At 46.6% G+C, this 18,882-nt stretch overlaps 1 protein-coding gene across 7 annotated transcripts in view; it reads left to right on the plus strand.

Annotated features, from left to right (window-relative positions):
* Window positions 1–18,882, plus strand: part of MECOM (MDS1 and EVI1 complex locus) — a 329,863-nt gene that overhangs the window by 279,913 nt on the left and 31,068 nt on the right. For 6 of the 7 annotated variants that reach the window (XM_058843671.1, XM_058843672.1, XM_058843673.1 and 3 more), the window contains exons 3-6: window positions 2,377–2,511; window positions 12,731–12,833; window positions 14,620–14,836; window positions 17,857–18,004. In XM_058843671.1, coding sequence (XP_058699654.1) covers window positions 2,377–2,511; window positions 12,731–12,833; window positions 14,620–14,836; window positions 17,857–18,004 — 603 coding nt within the window. Of the gene's footprint in view, window positions 1–528; window positions 768–2,376; window positions 2,512–12,730; window positions 12,834–14,619; window positions 14,837–17,856; window positions 18,005–18,882 lie in introns of those variants that run through there. The other variant, XM_058843675.1, reaches the window with a different exon arrangement.

The following is an 18,882-nucleotide window of genomic DNA, read 5'->3' on the forward strand; positions in this document are numbered from 1 at the left end:
GGGGAGGAGGGGGGGAAAGGCGGCCGGAGCGGCCGGGGCTGCCCCGCTTTAAAGAGACAGTGCCCGAAAGGGGAGCGGCGGGAGGGCACGGCCCGACGGGGTGGGCGGGGAGGGGGGGCGGAGAGGGCCGCGCCGGGCCGGGCCGGGCCGGGCGCTGCCCGGGGGTGCGGCGGGGAAGCAGCGCCGCGGGCAGGCTGCGGGCGTGGGGAGGGGGAGAGCCGCCCGCCCGTCCGCCCTCCCACGCGCACTCACTTTTCTCCCATCCCCGGCGGAGAAGTGAAAGAAGTTTGTTTTGTTGAGCGGTGCGCGGTGGGGTTTGTTGTTGTTTTTCTTTTTCCTTTTTTTTTTTTTTTTTTTTTTAATTTCTCCCCCCTTCATTTCCCTGAAGAAGCTTATGTGGGTTTTGGGTGTTTAGGTTGTTGGATTTTTTTTTCCCCTTCCTCCCCCTTCCCCGGTAACTTTTTTCGCACACACCGCCCCAAAGCCAGCCGATAAGACCAGGAGGGGCCGAAAGGGGACGGTGATGGCGAGCCGGCAGGAACCCGCCGAGCCCCGCCGCCGCTGAGCCCTCCGGGGCCGGCAGCCGCCGCCCGGGCCCCGCCGCCCCCCGCACATGGTGGAGCGCCCCGCGCCGCGCCCGCCGCTCCCCGGACCCCGACGGCCGCGGCCTCCGCCCGCCTTTAACGCCGAGATGTTGCTTCCAGCCGCCTGAAGGATATTTGTCCCTCTCCCCTCTCCCTGTCCCCGCGGGCTCCCGGCGACACAAGGTAAGAGCGGCGAGCGCGGCGGCGGCGCTGCCACGGCCTCGCGGGACGGGGCCGCTTTGCCCCGTCGGTGCCGCCGGCCCCGGGGCAGACCCCAGACGCCGGGGAGTGCGGGGTGAGCCCCCTTTCCCTCCTCGGGGGTTTCTCTGAAAGGGAAAATTAAAGGTCCCCTTGGCAAGAGCAGCCGGAGGTGCGGACGGCGGGGCAGCGTGCGCGCCCGCGGGGACCGAGCTCGCCCGGCGCGGCCGCGGGGCGCGGGGGTGTGCGGGGCTCGGGGGCCTGCGGGGCTCGGGGGGCTCGGGGGGGCTCCGGGCTGGCTCTGAGGTTTTCCACCTTCTCTTTGGGAGGTGGGGGCAGAGCCGGGCGCGGCGGGGCGATGCTCGGCAGCCCCCGCGGGCTGCGCGCACCCTCCGCACGCCCAGCCCAGCCCGGCCCGGCCCCGGGGGGTGACCGGGGCAGCTCCCGCGGGGCCAGCGCGTCCCGTGCGGGCACCGCCGAGGCTCCGGGCACGGACTTCCGTGGGCTCCCGGGGAGCGCCGGCTCCGGCCGCGGCTCCACGCGCTCCCCGGCGGGCACAGCCGCCCTCGCCCTTCGCTTTTCGTTTGGGGCGTTTCAGGTTGTTTCCTTTATTTTGCTGTTAAAGTGGGGTGGCTGCGGCCGGTGCCAAGGCGAAGAAGTTACGATTTAGCAGTCAGCTAAATTCCCTGTGAGGCTGTGGGAAGTTTGGGATAGGCCGATGGTGAAGCTTGGAAATAATGATATTCAGTCCGCTGTAATGATTAGTAATTTGTCATAATATTAGAATAGAACATCGTCTTTAGCTTGTCCACGAGCGGTCTCATTATATTTGTTTATTGTCTGCGTAATTGGAACCATTTATTGGTGTGTATTGAATACTGCCATGGTTTGCATGAGTGTTTACATTGTTTTTCATTTATTCTCTTTATTTTGACATAAGGAGTTCTGTTATTTGCTTCGATTAAGGGGAGGGATTTAAGTGTTGCACAGGACTGTTTGGGAAGTGCAATATTAAAACAAGATAAATAACTCTGCCTACCAGATAAATTTTTGTTCAGAGCAACAAATATGAAAATTCTAAATGAGTGCTGCAATCAACATAAATCCTGAAACAAAACAGAAACCTCAAATGAAGGCAACACCATCTATTTTAATAATTTTTTGTTATATTCCTGTCATAGAATCCTATTTAGTTAAAATAATAATTTCACACATAGGCATTGATGAATGCATAGAAAATCAGGTGCCTCTTAAATTAACATAGTCTTTCATTGCAATAATTAGACAACATTTCGATTTCATGTAAATATTTGTCAAGACATTTTTCAGAACATTTATTGTCTTTTTATTATTATGTGTGTATTCTGACAGTTCCAAAAAAAAAAAACCTTCAGCAGGGAAACATATTTATTAATAAAATTATTATTATTATTATTATTATTATTATTATTATTATTATTATTATTATTATTATTATTATTATTATTATTATTATTGTCATCCACTTGTTTATCTGGAAACCTGTGATTTATCTTTTGGTTAGAATACTCAGCCAGCCACATAAATATTTACTCTTTAATATTCTTCTTTTTAGATCTTGGATGAGTTTTGCAATGTGAAGTTCTGCATAGATGCGAGTCAACCAGATGTAGGAAACTGGCTAAAATATATCAAGTTTGCTGGATGCTACAATCAGCACAACCTTGTTGCATGTCAAATAAGTGATCAGGTACGTGGTGTTCACTTTCTGGACTTACTTTTTAAATGAACTTTCAGGTGTCAATGGAGAAAAAAAATAACAGCAATTCACAACAGCTTTTGGCCTGTTTGCTGTTATGGCAGAAGATAAGGTACAGATGGAAATGCAGAATGGAATAATTCTGATTTTGGGTGGTAGAAAATACTAATTTTCTGTTTTCCATATTGTTGTTCAATTCATAAATGATTTTTTTTGGTCGTATATCTGATAAAATTCAGGACTGTTTTCTAAGGGATACAAAACCATTATGTTCTGATTTTGAATTAGGAGCATTTTCTGGCTCCTGTTGCAGTCCACCAGGGTTGCTGTGTTAAATCGTGGAGTTGGTCAGAAGCTGTAAGATGAATTTAATGGAAAGAGGGGAGGACACCAAAGTGACAATGTTACCAGTGTGCTTGCATGTGTGGGGCTCTGGATTTGAATGCACACGTGCATGGATATTATTGTGCCTTCCCATACACTTTGCTGGAACTCGTGGTACTTATGTGCTGAATCAGGGTCTTTGGTGGTTTTCTTTTTCTTTTCATTTATTGCATTTAAATCCACTCTTTGTTGGGCTGAAACATTATTTATCCTTGTGTGTTGGAGAAAAGGCTGGGATAGGCAGAGGAAGAACGCAGTAAAGCAGTAAAGCATTTTGTTTTCAATTATGCTGATGAGTTATTAGGTGTTTCCTAAATCAGGGTTTGCTTTTGTCTGTGGATAACACAGGCCATTATGAAATATTTTAATGGGTGAAGTTAGGCTGAGGAAGCTTTGCTTCTTTAAAGTAAAATGTCTAAAACAGCAAAGCAACAACTGATTGTGGATTCTTGTTTCAAATTTAAACTTCGCTACCTGCAACGTAGGATTCGATTCATTTAATCTGTGTTTCATTTTTCACCACTTAATTAACTGCATCAGGTGAATGTTAAAGATTATCTTTAGCTGATTTAATTGCCTTGACAGTATTGAAAGAAGAATCACAACCAGACACAAAGCTTCAATTAGAAATCATTCTTTCTAATCAAATTCTTTACGTATAGGAAATGAATGTGAGGGAGCCTGCTATTTCCAGCCCAGTGCTACGTATTTCACTCATGCGAGATAGCTGATTAAAACTGGGTTAAATAACTTTCTCAGAAACTATGAGAAAAGATCTTTTTCATTTCCAACTTTTGCAGTTCAGCCCTGAGCACATGTAGCCTAGAACGAGCCAGCGGACCAAGAGATAATTTCTTTTTTATACAGCAGCTGGTTTAACTAAAGTAACCATAAAGGTTATTAGTAAAAGCAAGTTACATTTTCCAAGCTGAAATACGCTTTGTGCTGAAAAACGACAATTTCTCTCCATGCAGAGCGTTTATGGAACAGTGATAGGAAAAGGAAACTATGTAGATTAATTGAAACAGCAAATTCAAGTATTTTACATTGAGCAGGAGCTGGTGTAGGTAGGACAGATCAGAAGTGAGATCACATGCATGGGTCAAAGCCACTCACAGTCTTTGGGTCAGTGTTGGGGATCTGCAGCTGAAAGTGCAGGCGAGGCTGAGCCATCAGCATCTCCCCCTCAACGCACACACGCACCCGCGCTTTGACGTTTTTGGAAGGAAAGTTATGGCACTTTTAGCTTTCTCTTTCTTTAGTGTTTACATTTCTGACATTTGGTAATGGTGGCTGTACTGCTGCCAATAATTCCCTTCATTCACTGGAGACTTGTTATTTATTTTGCACAGTATCGTGCTGTTCATAATTCCATATTTTTATAGCGTTTTGTTGCTGAGATTTGCAAATTAAGATTTGGTTGTCTTTCAAGTAGCATGTTGTGATCTGGGTGCTGTCAGCAAGAGATTGTTGTTCATTTGGCCCTCTGGAAACACTGCACATTTACCCACAAAATCATCCGCGTACTCCAACGTTTTATGACCAGAGCCTAAAAAGTTAATGCTAAAAATGTGCTCTTGAATCTTAAAGCAAGAAAGTCTTTCTAACAGCTCCTCCTTCTGCTTTCTTCTGGCACAAGCTCACCAGAGGTAATATAAAATATAATGGGAAGGCAAACTGGGAAATGGACGTTACATGGCCAAACGTGTGCGTGTACGAGGAGTGACAAATTCAAGTCAGGGCTGAGTGTGCACATACAGACTGTGTGGGGCTACCTGGGGTCACTCAGCCTCGGTAGCTCCCGGGAAAAAAAAGGGGAAAAAAAAGAAAAAGGAGGGAATAAAAAGGGAAAATGAAAATAAAAATAAGATGAAGCTGAGGATGTGTGTCAGTGGTTGGAGCTGGAGGGCAGAGATGATGCAGCCCAGCTGGTACAGGAGACCCCAGCTCAGCTGGAGCCACAGCCAGGGCTGGCTGCAGGCATGGGGGGACACCCCAGTTCCTCCTGCCTCCCCCAGGGACACAGAGCACCTCAGCAGCCCTGGGTGCACGGGGAGCATCCCCAGTGCGGAGACACCTCTCACTCCTGAGCCACAGACACTCCATCAGCAGTAATTGTTCACCTCTAATTGCTTCAACTCATCTGTAAAATTCACAAGCAAACATTGGGCTCTACCTGAGATGGTAAAAGATCCTGCCAGCGCTCCCAGCCTCATGCTGCCCACAAGTTTATACTACTAAATTCAAGCTTGACTGACAGACAGGTATGGTTCCCAGACTGCTCGAGGCAGGATTGAGATGAACTCAGGGCAGTGTGTAATCTGGTCTCTCTGCCATGTTCTACCTGCTGTATTTAACAAAAAGAGGGAAAGAAAAACATTTTTTTTGTCATTTTCTCTCTTAGGGTTTTTTCAGAGACATACCACCCCACCCCCTGACTCACAGCTGAGGTTAGGTTTCATCACTTAGGATCAACTTTACAAAAGGCCTGGGCTCTTTCTTATGACTGTATAAATGAGCTTTGCTGAGATGAACAGCTCGATAATGGTGGGATGCAGTCAAAACATGCACGCTGGATGCAACTCATGTTTCATTTGATTGCAGCTGGAGTAGGGCTTAAAAGCTGCATTTTTTTTACTTTTTTTTTTTTTAAATTTCAAATGAAGTCGCTCTAGGATTTCTTTTTGCTGACTTACTATTATCTCCTGTCATACCCAATCTGACCTGAACGCAGGTAATTTTAGGTGTTTATCAATAATGAAATTCCACAAACAGGACACTCAGTTTTCTTCTTTTCCCCAAAGAGGCTACAGTGTGTGCAGAGCTGCAGAGTCTTGTCACTGTTCTCGCCCTGGAATGTGTTTTTTCAGCTCAGAGTCAGTTTAGGATTCTAGAGCAGTTTCTGCTAACTTGCACGACTTCTCTCTGTTATCGTTAAATATCTATTAGTTCAACTTTTTAATGGCTTCAGAATGATTGGCTCTATTAGGCTTTCTGGCAGTGCTGTAAGCCCAACAAAAGTGTTAATTTTAAAGATGTATGTTAATGAAAGTGCAGTTGCAAATTAAGCAGTGGCATGACAGGGGCTGTCACACGTTCCAGGCTGGATCACAGTCACCTTCAAACTACAAATTCATTTTTTGTAAACTTTTTTATTTTTAGCAAGATTATCGGTAGCTGTCGAAGTTAAAACCCCTGAATATTGTTTTTATCTTGCTTATTGCTTGCAGAGTTCTGACAGTGATACAGACACGTAGGGCTGTGAAACTGCCCTGGGCTTCCAGATCTCTTTCCTCCCAACAAAGCAGCTCCTGAAGAGTCCCCTTGGTTTATCCATGGAAAACTTAGAGTGACTCAAGATCGCTTTACTGAGGTTTTAGATTGCTGTGCGTGCTGAAATAGGTTTTTGGTGGGTTTTTGCGAGTGTGTTTTGTTTCCTTGCCTTCTACTCAAGTACGTGCCGCTGCAAAGGGAGCAAAACCAGTAGTATCACACTCTTAACAACGTGCCCGATGTCAGTGATATAAACTTACAGGAGTGAACCTACTGCTGTAGGTTCCACCAGATCTGATCCCACCTTACACGTTTTACAAACTTTTTTAATCTGCAGGCACAGCTTCATGTTTCAGGTTTTACGGCCGTGGCCCCCCGTCCGTGGCGGGCAGGGGCTCCTTGCACAGCCACCTGCAAAAGTTGTGTATTTAAGGAATAGTTTTGAGGCTTTGTTGTCAGAGAGTGAAATTAAGGTTTTGGCTGTTGTGGGTCAGGAGGGCACGCACACGCTGAGCTCATACAGGGCCCTATTCTGCCATGAATCTTCCTGTGAGTTGTTGGTTATTAAGCAAATAAAGCTTGATCCAGCTCCCACTGAAAATCTGTCTCCAGTGGAGCAAGGATGTTTTAGCTTGGGGCTGGTGGAATGAAGAGCTGCTCAGTGGTGATTTTCCACTTGCTGCAGTTAGAGCTGAGGCTGTGGGTGAAATTCCTGCCTGGGCTTTATGACTGCCTGTGTTATCTGGAATTTGATGCACTGGTGGTGTTACTGCTCTCAGCATTGGACTGTCCTGATGTCACCTCAAATAAACCCTTCAGAACCAAACCTAGCAACTTCTTGTGGCCATTTCTGCAAAGTTGTTGATCATTCACGTTTCATAAAAGGGATAGGGGATTTTTTGTGTTGAAGGCTGTCAAGTTTTACTCGTCTGCTCATTAAAGCACAAATTATGAGCAACCACAGAGCCAGGACAAGACTGCACCTTGCTTGATATTGGCGTGTTTCATTAATGGAGTTTCATGGGTGTTAGAGGACAACTGACTGGTTGGGTCAGCTGAGGAGAAGAGGTGGATGACAGAAGTTGGGGTCTGCTGTCAGTGGTGGCTCCCAAGGAGGAGATTCTGCAGGACCAGAGCAGCTTGGATGAACCAAGGCTTTCACAGAACTAAAACTCACTGATAGTGGAAGAACACCTGAGTAGTGCTGGGGAGGGAGGTGGCCTGCAGCCCCCCAAGATGCCAAAAAGGGTGCTCTACAGAGAGGTATCCTGCAGTTCCCTTCTCGTTTTGGGGAGCAGGAGGCACCTTTTCCCTCACAAGGTGGAAAAATGGGGATTCCTGGAGCATCCTTCTTCCAGTCCTTCCTGCATAGAGATTTTGGGGCATTTTGGAAATGAAGAAGGAAAGAATTCCCAGCCCTGGTGCTGAGGCACCGTGGTGCTCCCCTGCCCCCTCTGCAGTGGGAAGGGGAGGGTCCTTTCTCCCCACTGGGCTCCCACTTGTGCCCCCACAGCCCCTTGCATGCAGAGACTTGCTGAGTTTTGCCTCTGGATTTTTGCTGAAGTTTTCTTTGGGCCCAGTACAGCTCTCAGGCAGGACTCCTCTACCTTGGCCCTTGAAAAAACTCCAGTTTGTTTCAATTTATCATTTGCCTGAGTATGGCAAAAAGAGCCTGGCTCAGGTTTCATCACACAGCTCTCCAGCTGCACAAGTAGTTCATCACGGGAGCTAAAATTGAAGCTCTACTATTTGGACCTTTTTCTTTCTTGTTTGTTCCCTTGAAACTCTTAATTACACCTTGTTGTGAAGCTGTCTGTTCATCCTTCTCATTTATACGGTGAGCATAATTCCTGATTTTGATGGAGCTCCTTGGCCATAACACTCATTAGTGGTTTTGGACGTTTAATTTGTTTTACTTTTCAAGCAAGTTCCACTCTTGCTCTGAAGCAGTGTGGAGGTGGATGCCAGTTGGCAGCATGCACGCTGCCTCTTGGGGCACATTCCCCAAGGAGCTGGGGGATGAGGCTGCCTTGCTTGGGGTGGGTTCCCCCATGGAATGCGGTCCAGTGAGTGCTGGATGTGGGTGCTGGTGGGGCTCACCAGGGAGCAATCCACTTTTGGGGTCTTGTGTTCCATCCCACCATCCCAAGCAGGGTGTGTCCTCCTGTTTGCACCATGTGGGGCAGGACAGGATCCCTGGGTGCCTCCCCTGTGGTGGGGGCTGTGGGGTCAGCGCCTGGCCTGGGGAGTTAAAGGACAAACTGCATCGACTTGGAGCGGCATCCAAGAAACCTGAATTTCCCAGGCAGCTCTGGGGCACGTGCAGTGTTTCCCAAAGCTGGAGGCAGGAGTAAAGGGTTTATTTGGATGCCCCAGAACACAGCTCCTCTTTGGGGCATGACAGATGTATGCATGGCAGTTCCTGCCTTCGCTCGCACTCGGTGACTGAGTTGTTGCTTTTCCCCCCAAAACCTTAACTTCAATTAACCCCTCCTGGTTCTGGGGGATGCTGATGGGAGCAGAGGGGGGTCCAGGCAGGGCAGTGTGGGGCTGGCAGGGGCAGGGGGATGGCTGGGGTGCTTCAAAGCACTCGGGCTCAGCGGCCGAGCGTGGCCCCAGCCGAGCTCGCGGGGAGCGCGTTTCGCTATTATTCCAATTATTACAACTTCCTGAATAGGTCGAAGGTCGTTCATAATTCACGCTTCTGTCATCTTTACACATGCCAAATGCAGTCTATTAAGCATAAATAAAATTTCAAGTGCCTGACCAGGAAAAGTAAACTGGGATTCATAACAATGAGGCCTTATTCACCCATTTAAAAGCGAATTGTGTGTGTTCCTTTTTTTTTTCCCCCCCCACCCTCCCCTTTCCCTTTATGGCTTTGCAGTTTGGGAGCTTTTATTTCTGCTCAGTAGCACAGATCTCTGACCTGCCATGTGGGCAGGCATAGAGCACTGATGAGCCAGGCCTCCCCCAACTTCTCCCCACCTCGGACCCCCTGAACTTAGAAAGTGTTTCCAGACCTGAATCCCATTTTGCCCTTCCTACATAAACTGTAGTCACACACCGTTGATCCCAGGGCATGTGAAATGAGCATCTGGACTTTGCTTTTATTTTTTTTTCCCCCCCTCCTCTGATTGTTCCTCTCATGTGCAGAAGCTCTTCCTATACTTCTTCCTATTCCTTCCTAGACCAGTGCAGGTTAACCCAAAAAGTTGGTTAATGGAGCAGGCTCAGTCAGCTGGAGGAATGATAGCCAGAAAATTGAAATCTTTTCATTTATTACAGTAGAGTCAGGACTGTGTGCCAGAAATCTTCAAGCTTTGCAGTTGAGAAATCCACTTATTTTATGATAGCATTTCCTGATACAAAAAGTACTGCCCGTGGTGGAGATGCTGTTCTTGCAAAACACAGGCAGCCCAAGGGGCAGGGAATTCGTGAGGTTCCCCATCTGGGGGTTGCAGGACTCCCCCACTGCCTGCCCTCAGTCAGCTTCTGCTGCCTCAGAATTCAGGTAGTGTGGTTCATTTCAGCTGTTGGCTTCTCACTTCTTCCTAGACAGGGTAATTCCAGGAGGTTTTAGGTGGGAAGAATGAGGAAAAAAAGGGTATTCATGTGAAGTAATAAGGACAGCTCTTAGAATAAATTTACCTGCACAATCCTGTTTGGTTTAAACTTCAATATGTTTTATTTTAGATTCTCACTGCAATGCAAATTGGTGTATAAATGGTTAGTGCAGGTGAATTTTTTCTGTGCATACAGAAATTTTAAAAGTTATTTTTAATAATAATTGAAGTTAATACTCTAATGATGTGAAAACTCCAGAGCTGGAAATCTGTCACTCAGCCTTTGTTTTGGAGAATGTTAGGTCTGAGATGCAAAATAAAGAAACATCACTCAGCTTAAAAAACGGAGATTTTTTGTAACATCTTGTTTCCCTGCTGAGGGACAGAGAAGCTGGTCAGGCAGTTTCTGACAGGTAGTGGGATCATCTCTGGATTTTTAAATACCAGTGCAGACAAGACAACTGGCTGCAGTCTGCTCCCTGCTCAGGGATGTGTCCCACAGCTGCAGGAAAGCTGCTGCATCATCCTGGGCTTCCCCAGGAGAAGTGATGCTCCCAGCACAGCCCTTGTGAACAAGACCCTCTTTATGCCCCAGTCCATGTGTCCTCACTCTGTGATGAGAGGTGAAAAGGTCTGTCCAAACCTCTGATGGGAAAATAACAGAGAAGGCTCCACTGTGGTTTTTGTTCACTCCTTGGTGTGGGTGCAACACCAAGCCAGGAAGAACAGCAGCGTTTACCTGACTGGGAAACAAAACCTGGGAGCAGAAGCAAGTCCTGGGCAGAGCAGGAGCTTTGGCACAGTCCCTCTGCGATGGCAGAAGTCCTTCCTGATGTGTGGTGGTCCTGGTCCTGTTTCCACCCCAAGACGGAGGTCTCCAGAAGTCTCTTCAATCAGTGTGCACATATCGTTATTCCACACGTTATTTTCACCCCAAACCAGCCAGCAACTGGGCCTATCTAACACAGATCCAGCTGCAGCTTCCCTCTCAGATATGCAGAGGCTGTTCCACTTCTGGAATTAAAAATCCACTTTTCAATTTATTCATCGTAACAAATGGAAAACCAAGCATTGCTTGCAGCAAATACCCACTGGAGGTGGCACTGTCATCAGGTTTATTTGCAGGAGGTGAAAGCTGGCTTCATTTAAATGTGATTTGGCCTTTGATGGGATGAGCTGTGTTGCCTCAGTGCAGTCCCAGCATGATGGAGCCCAGCAGGAAGCCCTGCATCCTTTGGCACTGGCAGCAGCATTCATCCTTGGGATTTTGGTACCCCTGTGGGTATTCCCTGGGGCTGTTTGGTACCAGATACTTACCTGGCTACATGAAGAGATATACACAGGACACTGCCAGGCCCTTTTGCCCTCCAGAACACTCAGTGGAGTTTGAAATCCCCTCAACAAGAGATACAAATGGGAAGCTCAAGCATCCCAGGCTGGTGTTTTGATGAGAGTGGTGTGGATGAGGAGGGAGGGTGGATCACACTGCCCAGAAATTCCTCCTCCTGGTTTTTATGGGGAAATTTGGCCACAAGCAGGGGGTTGTGGCACCGGTACCTTGTGCCAGATGTGTTTTGCCAGCATTTCTATCGCCAGGTGAGGGATGAGCACCGAGGTGTGGGATGAGCTGCCCCGGCAGCCTCCACCACCACTCCCTGCACTGCTCTCTCGAGCAGCTTTTCTGACAAACCGAAGGCAAAAAAACCCCTCCAAACCTGAGGAAATGCATCCAGATTTGCTATTATTAGGTATTTAGCCCATGTTCGTGGGCACAGCTTGTGCAGGCAGGAAGGATGAGGCTGTACGGCCACCTCCTGGAGGACACCGGTATGTGCTGGCTGCTTGCTCCACGTGTGCCTGGGCCAGGAAAGCCCCCACCGTGGCTACCACCCGGCAGGGAAGGTAGCCACGGACCTCCAGACACCTGTCCCTACCTGTGACACACCCATCTGTGTGACTTCCAACACTGGAGGTGATTTGCTGCCTCCCTGCCCGTGCTCTGCTGTTGAGAGTTTGGGAGCGAACCCTTTAAAAGTACATTAGTCTGAGAAAAAGCAAAGGCATCATTTTTTAGCGTAGGAAACATAGCTGTCATGTGGTTTTGTTTAACAAGGCCCGAGGAAGTTACTAATATTTATTTGAGCTGCTTCATGGAGCTTTTTAGTGCTCTTCACATTTCCTGCTGAGACAGAAAGCAGCCAGATGGATTTTGGGAATTTCCTTTCGGCAGAGACTCGTGATGCTGGCGTGGTGCATGGACCCAAGGGAGGGTGTTCCCTTTGCCCTCCCCCACAGCCTCCTGCCTCCCCAGTGGGCTCCTTCCCACAGCCCAGCATCACCTGTATGAGGGCACAAGGTGTCACAGGCCAGCAGCTCTGGCTGCTCACGGTGTTTCTCCATCCAGGACTGATTTTTCACTTGGTTTCCATAGGAATAACCAGGTGCAGTGGTTCTTACAAGCTTCTCCCCTCTCAGCTTTTTGGACTGTGTGGATGGTTGGAATGGGGGGCTGGATGCCTATGGCTTAACCAGCAGCATCTCCTCATGTCTGCTTTAGAATTATAGAAACATTAAGGTTGGAAAAGATGTCTAAGATAATCGAGTCCAAGCATTAAAGTTACTTTAGTACCTTTTCCCAGTGCAACAGGAGCTCCTTCCCCTACAAGGATCACTCAGGGATGTGTTTTATGTCTGCTCTGTACTTGGGTTTGGTATAACTCAGCAGACAAGTTGCTGGTGATATCTGCAGTCATCACACAGCTCATTTTACAGCAGGGGCTGTTGAAAGCAGTTGTTCTTCTTATCCACACAGAGCCCAAAACACGGCGGCTTTGGGGCTGGAAGGAGCAACATCATGAGCAGGCAGAGGCAGGCTCTGGCCACCAGGTCTGCCACACTCACCAGCAGTGTTTGATGCTTCTTTGCCTATTGTGGTGCTTACCTTGCTTTTACATTCTTTTTTTTTTTTCTATTTTTTTTTTCCCCAGATATTCTACAGAGTGGTAGCAGATATTGAACCAGGAGAGGAGCTCTTACTGTTCATGAAGAGTGAAGATTATTCACATGAGACAATGGCTCCAGACATCCACGGTTAGCCTCTTCTTGCTGTTTCATCTGACAGAAACTAGCACTGAAATTAGCCCAGAATTTAGGCAGATTTTTTTCTTCTGTTGAAATCTGGGATGGCTTCAGTGCAGGAGAAGCTGAGGAGAGCTGGACTGTGGTTGTTGCATTTGTCCATCTGCTGCCCTCCTGTTCCTGATTGACACTTGATGGTTTTGTGGGGTTGCAAAAGAAGAACAACAGTCCATGTCCTTGTCTCAAGACTGTGCTGCTCCTGCAGGACATGTATGGGCCCTGGTTATAGTTAATTTTAACCATTTAGCCAAACAGCTGTGTCCTTGAGAAGAGGAAATCTCAGGTTGTCAATGTTGCTTTCACTTCTGAGGACATCTCAGCCATTCTTACTCCTCACATTTGTCCCTCACTCATCCCACAAAGAAATTCTTCATCTGAAACTCCTGAATTGCTGCTCAGATTTGTCCCCTAGTCTCCAAAATCCCCTTTTAGCTGTGCTGCCTGCTGGGCAGTGGGTCATCAGCCACAATGGGAATTGGGTGTGGGATATCTGCTTAATGCCCAGCATGTTGCAGTTTATGCCCAGAGGGACATTTTACAAATTTTCAGTGATTCCAGGACAATGCATGGGGCAGGAATTATCAAGGTCTCTACTTCCTTGTAACTGCTTGTACATTTAAAGTAGTATTTCTCGTCCTCTTAAGGCTACAGGTGGGGATTATATATTCATTCCCATTTGGTTTTGTGTTTGTTTTTTTGCCCCAGTGGTAACTTTGTTTAGTTTTTGCTGAAGGTGTTCCCCTGTCCAGCGCACTGTTCTCCCTGCCTGGTCCCCATGGTCAAGGAGCTATTGTATAAATGACACCAGAGGAAATCTCTGCAGTCACATGCAGGACCATGTCCCACAGGGCTAATTTAGAAGCAGGCTGGGCCAAAGTGTTGCTCATGGACAGCCAAGAGCAGAGCCCCATGACACTTTCTCTGGATCAGCTCAACTGTCAAGTAGCAACCAAGAACATTCATTGGGGATTCCAGCCAGTGCTTTTCTGACTCAGAGCCTCAGGGCATTTATATCTGGAACCAAACCAGGGTGTCTGGCTCCTTGTATGGACCAACAGTAGAAAACGCAGCAGAAAAAAACAAAACATTGTGGGATGCTCTTCTCCAAGTTTGTTTCTTGGGGATTTTCTTCAGCTAATTTATTCTTTTGTAGGAATTACTAATTAAGGGAATGCAATACTCACTCCAAAGTTAGACTTTACTGATATTCTGTGCTTTTCAGTAAGAAATTATGACCAATTTATCGGAATTTAAAGCAAAGACTTCATGTTTCTCTGGCTTACTTTGAACAGGGCTGGGTGCTGCAGAAGGACTGTGATGAAAATGAAGAGGATTTTAAAAAGTCTAAACACCCTTTTGGCTATTTTAGATGTTGGTGTTTGTGTCTGAGTCAGTCCCTTTCATTGAGAAATGAGAGACTGGCAGCCTCTGCTGGATATCCATGTTAGACCCTATATAATTCCTTTTAGGATGGTATTTAAACACTTGTCCTTGGTATTTAAACTTTTGTCCTAAGCCAGTGTGAGTGATCCCTGTTGGATGTCACCCAGGCAGTTAACAATCAAAAGCATTATTATAAAGCATTCTTAAGAACCCTTCTTTCTTTTGAGGTTCTTCTCTATTTTTTATTGACGAGCAGTTCATTAACCACACCATCATCCAGCTTCTGATGGGGTGGTGGTTAAAAATGAGTGAAAGCTGAAGTGTTTTCCCTGTGCCCAACCCCTGTGTGTTGCAGAGGAGCGCCAGTACCGCTGTGAGGACTGTGACCAGCTCTTTGAGTCCAAGGCTGAGCTGGTGGACCACCAGAAGTTCCCCTGCAGCACACCTCACTCTGCCTTCTCCATGGTGGAGGAGGACTTCCAGAAGAAGCTCGAGAACGAGAATGACCTTCAGGATGTGCATGAAATCCAGGAGTGTAAAGAGTGTGACCAAGTCTTCCCAGACTTACAAAGGTAGGAGAAGGTGTTTAAAACACGATTGAGCCGGGCAGATTCTGTGGTGGCTTCAGTTGGATCATGCAGGGCATCAGGACCTGATAAATTCACCTTCTACAGAAACCAAAGATGAAGATGAGCAGGATTTCTATGCCAGCTGGTGGTTTATGGTATGAAAAGCTGTAGAGTCTAAATCATTTGGTCCTTGTGCTTGAAGTCCTTAGTGAGTACCTTAGATTAAGAGCTGGATCTTTAAATCAGATCTGAACTGGGCTGATTGCAGTGAAATCACAGGAGTGGTTCTACTTCCCATCCACTGAGGTCTGGGTTCCTTAATCTTAGGTAGAAATAATTTGGAGCATCTCTGAGTGTTGTTCATTGATGTTACCAATTTTGTCTTAGCAAACAAGGCATTTTAGTTAGAGATGGGTTCTAGATGTTAATAAATATGGCTGTATGTTGATATTCAGTTTTAGCTGTATGGTCATGGAACACCAGGGTTTGTTGTTAAATTTATCTCTCTGTTAAAATAGACAGACGTGTGCATATGTACTCAAAACACACATAGAATGTAAACAGTGCAACTTTCCTGTCACTATAGTTTCTGTGATAACTTAAAATACAATATTGCAGTGCAGATTAACAGCAAATTTTGCAAGTTGCTGGAAGATACTGAGAGTTCACAGGAATTTTTGCAGCACATCCCTTACAGATTCACATCTTGGTGATTTCTTGACCTAGGCTGGGGAAGGATAAGCTCAAGCAATGTTTGACAGTAATGTTGAGACATCTCAATAGCAAGGTCCTGGGCCATGCTCTGCTGAGATGGGGTGGTGTCTTTCGTAAAAAGCTGGTTGATATCCAGGTTCTCCTGTTTCCAGTCTTAGCACCATTCCTACACTCCCATCCTGTCTTCTTGGGTTTTTTTCCACATTATGTGGGCAAAACCAGAGTAACTGTGAACTGCCCTTTTTCAGCACAGCAGTGTGTGAATCGTTTGCCCTTTAAAAGCTGGCTTGTCAGTTTAGAACATTTTGTGTGTTTTCACAGCTAGTCCATGGTCCAGGATCTCATGGTGTCTGGCAGAGGTTAGCATGGTTTTCTGCATGCCCAGAGTTGGTCCCTTTGGATGATTGCTCCTGACTGCTCCAGGTGCTGGTTCTGCAAGATGGAGCCCTCCCTCCCAAAAGAGAGATGTTCCTTCACTCCTCTCCATGGAGCAGTTACCCCAGCATCATGTGCCATGTCTCAGATCAGAGGGTGATCCTGGCACTTGGACAGAACTACTGAAATTGAAATGTGATGTGCCAAACATCACTCCCCAGTGTAGCTCACCCCTCAGAGCAGGAATTTGTACAGGCACAAGGTCTTGTTCCCTGGCTGATGTTGGGCAGCGTGTGGCTCCATGTGTCTGATTTTCAGTCTGAGGGATTGATTCCAAGGGGCTGCTGGAGGCAGATCAGGTCAGAAGAATTTCCAGCAGCCAGTGAGGCAGGACTCTGGTCTGTGAGGTTTTTTCATGTTGGGAGTTATTCAGTGCTAAAGTTCTTTTCTCCCTGCAAACGAGAGGATGATATCTAACCTATGGGAACCATTGAGGAAATGTAAATTTAGCTTAAAATATTAAATATTGAAGAGAAAGGGCAGAAAACAAAGAAGGAGCCATCATAAATAGATGGGCAGTACTGTGAGAAAGAGTGAAAAATGAGAGTGAATGCAGCCGTTCTCAGAACTTGTGAATTATTGAAAGGCTCATACACCACACAGACAGTCCACTGCAAAAAAATGCCAAAGTGTGCTATATGGAGATTATAGAACACAAAAAGCCCAAATGAGCTGTGCTTGAGGGTGTGAGTGATTACATGGAGAAGTAGCAGAGCAGGAAGATGGGTTGTTGGGTCCAGGAGAGCTCAGTGCTGATGATCACGGAGCCGCGGCAGAGTCCAGGAGCTGCTGCCACAGCCAGAGACAAGAACCCCTCTAGGTCTTACTACAAATTTTTTTACATCAATTGTTATAAAAGTGTTAGGAGGAGAAGCCAGAATTATTTTTCCCTCTAAAAAGAAGAAGAGGGGTAGGAGTAAGAGCAGAGTGAAAGCATTTCCATTGCCTGTGGCTGAGAGTGGAGGCTGCTGTTTGGGCTGTAACCCCAGCAGGTTTTGTCACTGATTCAGCAGAGATCAGTGAGAACTTCATGTACAATCAGTTTGGGCATCCCAGGCTAAAATTCCCACCTTCCAGTGGGTTTTCTGTGAATCCACTCATGCATTATGCAGTGATCTTCCATCAGGCAGTGGTGTGAGTTATGACTCTGTATGTGGCCAAGCAATAAGGTGTTTAGAAATGCACATTTGCCACAAATGAATGATAAAAATTCAGAGACAAAAATTAATTTAAAGATGTGCAACAGAATTTGATTATCCTAATAACAGACTGAATAAACCACTAAGAAATGAATGACTAAACAACCACACAATTGCACACAGTTAATAATGATAACTATTAATAATAAATAATAATAATAAAGTTAATAAGAATAACTTCAGTTGTGGTGTACCTTATCTAGAGGCTTCTTAAACTCATCCTGTCCTACTCCAGAGGAGTTATTCCTCATCTATTCCTGCTGTAAGAAAAATTGACTCCCATAAAAGGAGTGGATTTATGGCAGGTGGTGGCATCCAAGGTGTGTTTAGAGGCAAAGTCATAAGGCAGAAATAATTCAGACTGCAGGGAAGAATTACCAGAGTGAAATACTGAGAGGTGTATGAAATAATCTCCTTGGGGAGCGATGGCAGCAGCATCTCCTGGAGCATTTGCAAGTGGCCTGGCAAAACATGAGAGGATGTGTTATTCTGGTGGGGAGAAGGAGGTTCTGCCTCCTGGCTGGGGTGAGCCTGGAACTCACAGCACTTATTTCTGTCAGGATTGGGCCTTTGGGGCTTTTTCATGTTTTTTTTCTATTGGCTGTAACTATGTGCTCTGCTCTCTCCTCTTCCTCTAAACCCTCATCTCATTGAGGCCTGTTCCTGTTTCCACAGCCTGGAGAAGCACATGCTGTCACACAGTGAGGAGAGGGAGTACAAGTGTGACCAGTGCCCCAAAGCTTTTAACTGGAAGTCCAACTTGATCCGTCACCAAATGTCCCACGACAGCGGGAAGCACTACGAGTGTGAGAACTGTGCCAAGGTACAGTGAATTTCTAGGCTGCCTGGCACTGCTGGATGCAGGGGAGCATGGAAGTGGGGGTGCCCCAGGATGGGATGCAGGAGGGCACAGGGCTTCTGCCATGCTCCAGATGGTTTCTCAAGGGTTTTCACTTCTCCTTTGAAAATATCTTGTTTTTCTTTCCCTTTTGATTTGGAAAAGGATTTGGCTGTGGAGTCTGAAATGGGCACTGATGAAGGATGAGCTCAGGGCGAGGGCTTGGCTCCTTGAGAGGATTGCTGGGGTGTAAGAGGGTCAATGAGGGGAGAGAACCCCCAGGGAAACACAGGGCAGAGGATTCCCTGGGCTGTGTGCCAGCTGTTGGGACCAGAAACTCCAGGATGCTACTGCAATATAAATCAAAAATAAGCAATAGCAATGCACCCCTGCACTGAATAAAACTCATCTCTAAAGCATCTCCATCACTTCCCAGCACTGGGCTTGCTGTGGGGATTATTTATATAGGATGTGGTACTCTGCATTGCTTTTTATCAGATTTCCAAAGCTCAGCCCTTTTGTATGAGGACTTACTTGGTTTTAGGTAGATTTGCTGCAATAATGGGAATTTCATATTGAGCTGACACTTTATAAGATGTAACCAAGCCCTGGTTTCTAGCTCTGGGTTGTGTACAGCATTACTTGTTGTCACACACTGAGATATCAGTATAAAGTATTTCTATTGCAGTAACGCATAGAGGTTTCAAGCAGCCACATTTTCACTCATTTCCCATGGAGTCCCTGACCTCAAATGTGCAATTTCTAGTGGCAAAGTCAAATGCATCTGCTGCAAAGGGGTTAACAGACCCACGCAACACTTGGGTGATCCTGGGAAACTGAGGCCCCTTCCTGCAGGCACAGCT

Source organism: Poecile atricapillus, chromosome 8, assembly GCF_030490865.1.
Source record: "Poecile atricapillus isolate bPoeAtr1 chromosome 8, bPoeAtr1.hap1, whole genome shotgun sequence".
Taxonomy (NCBI): Eukaryota; Metazoa; Chordata; class Aves; order Passeriformes; family Paridae; genus Poecile; species Poecile atricapillus.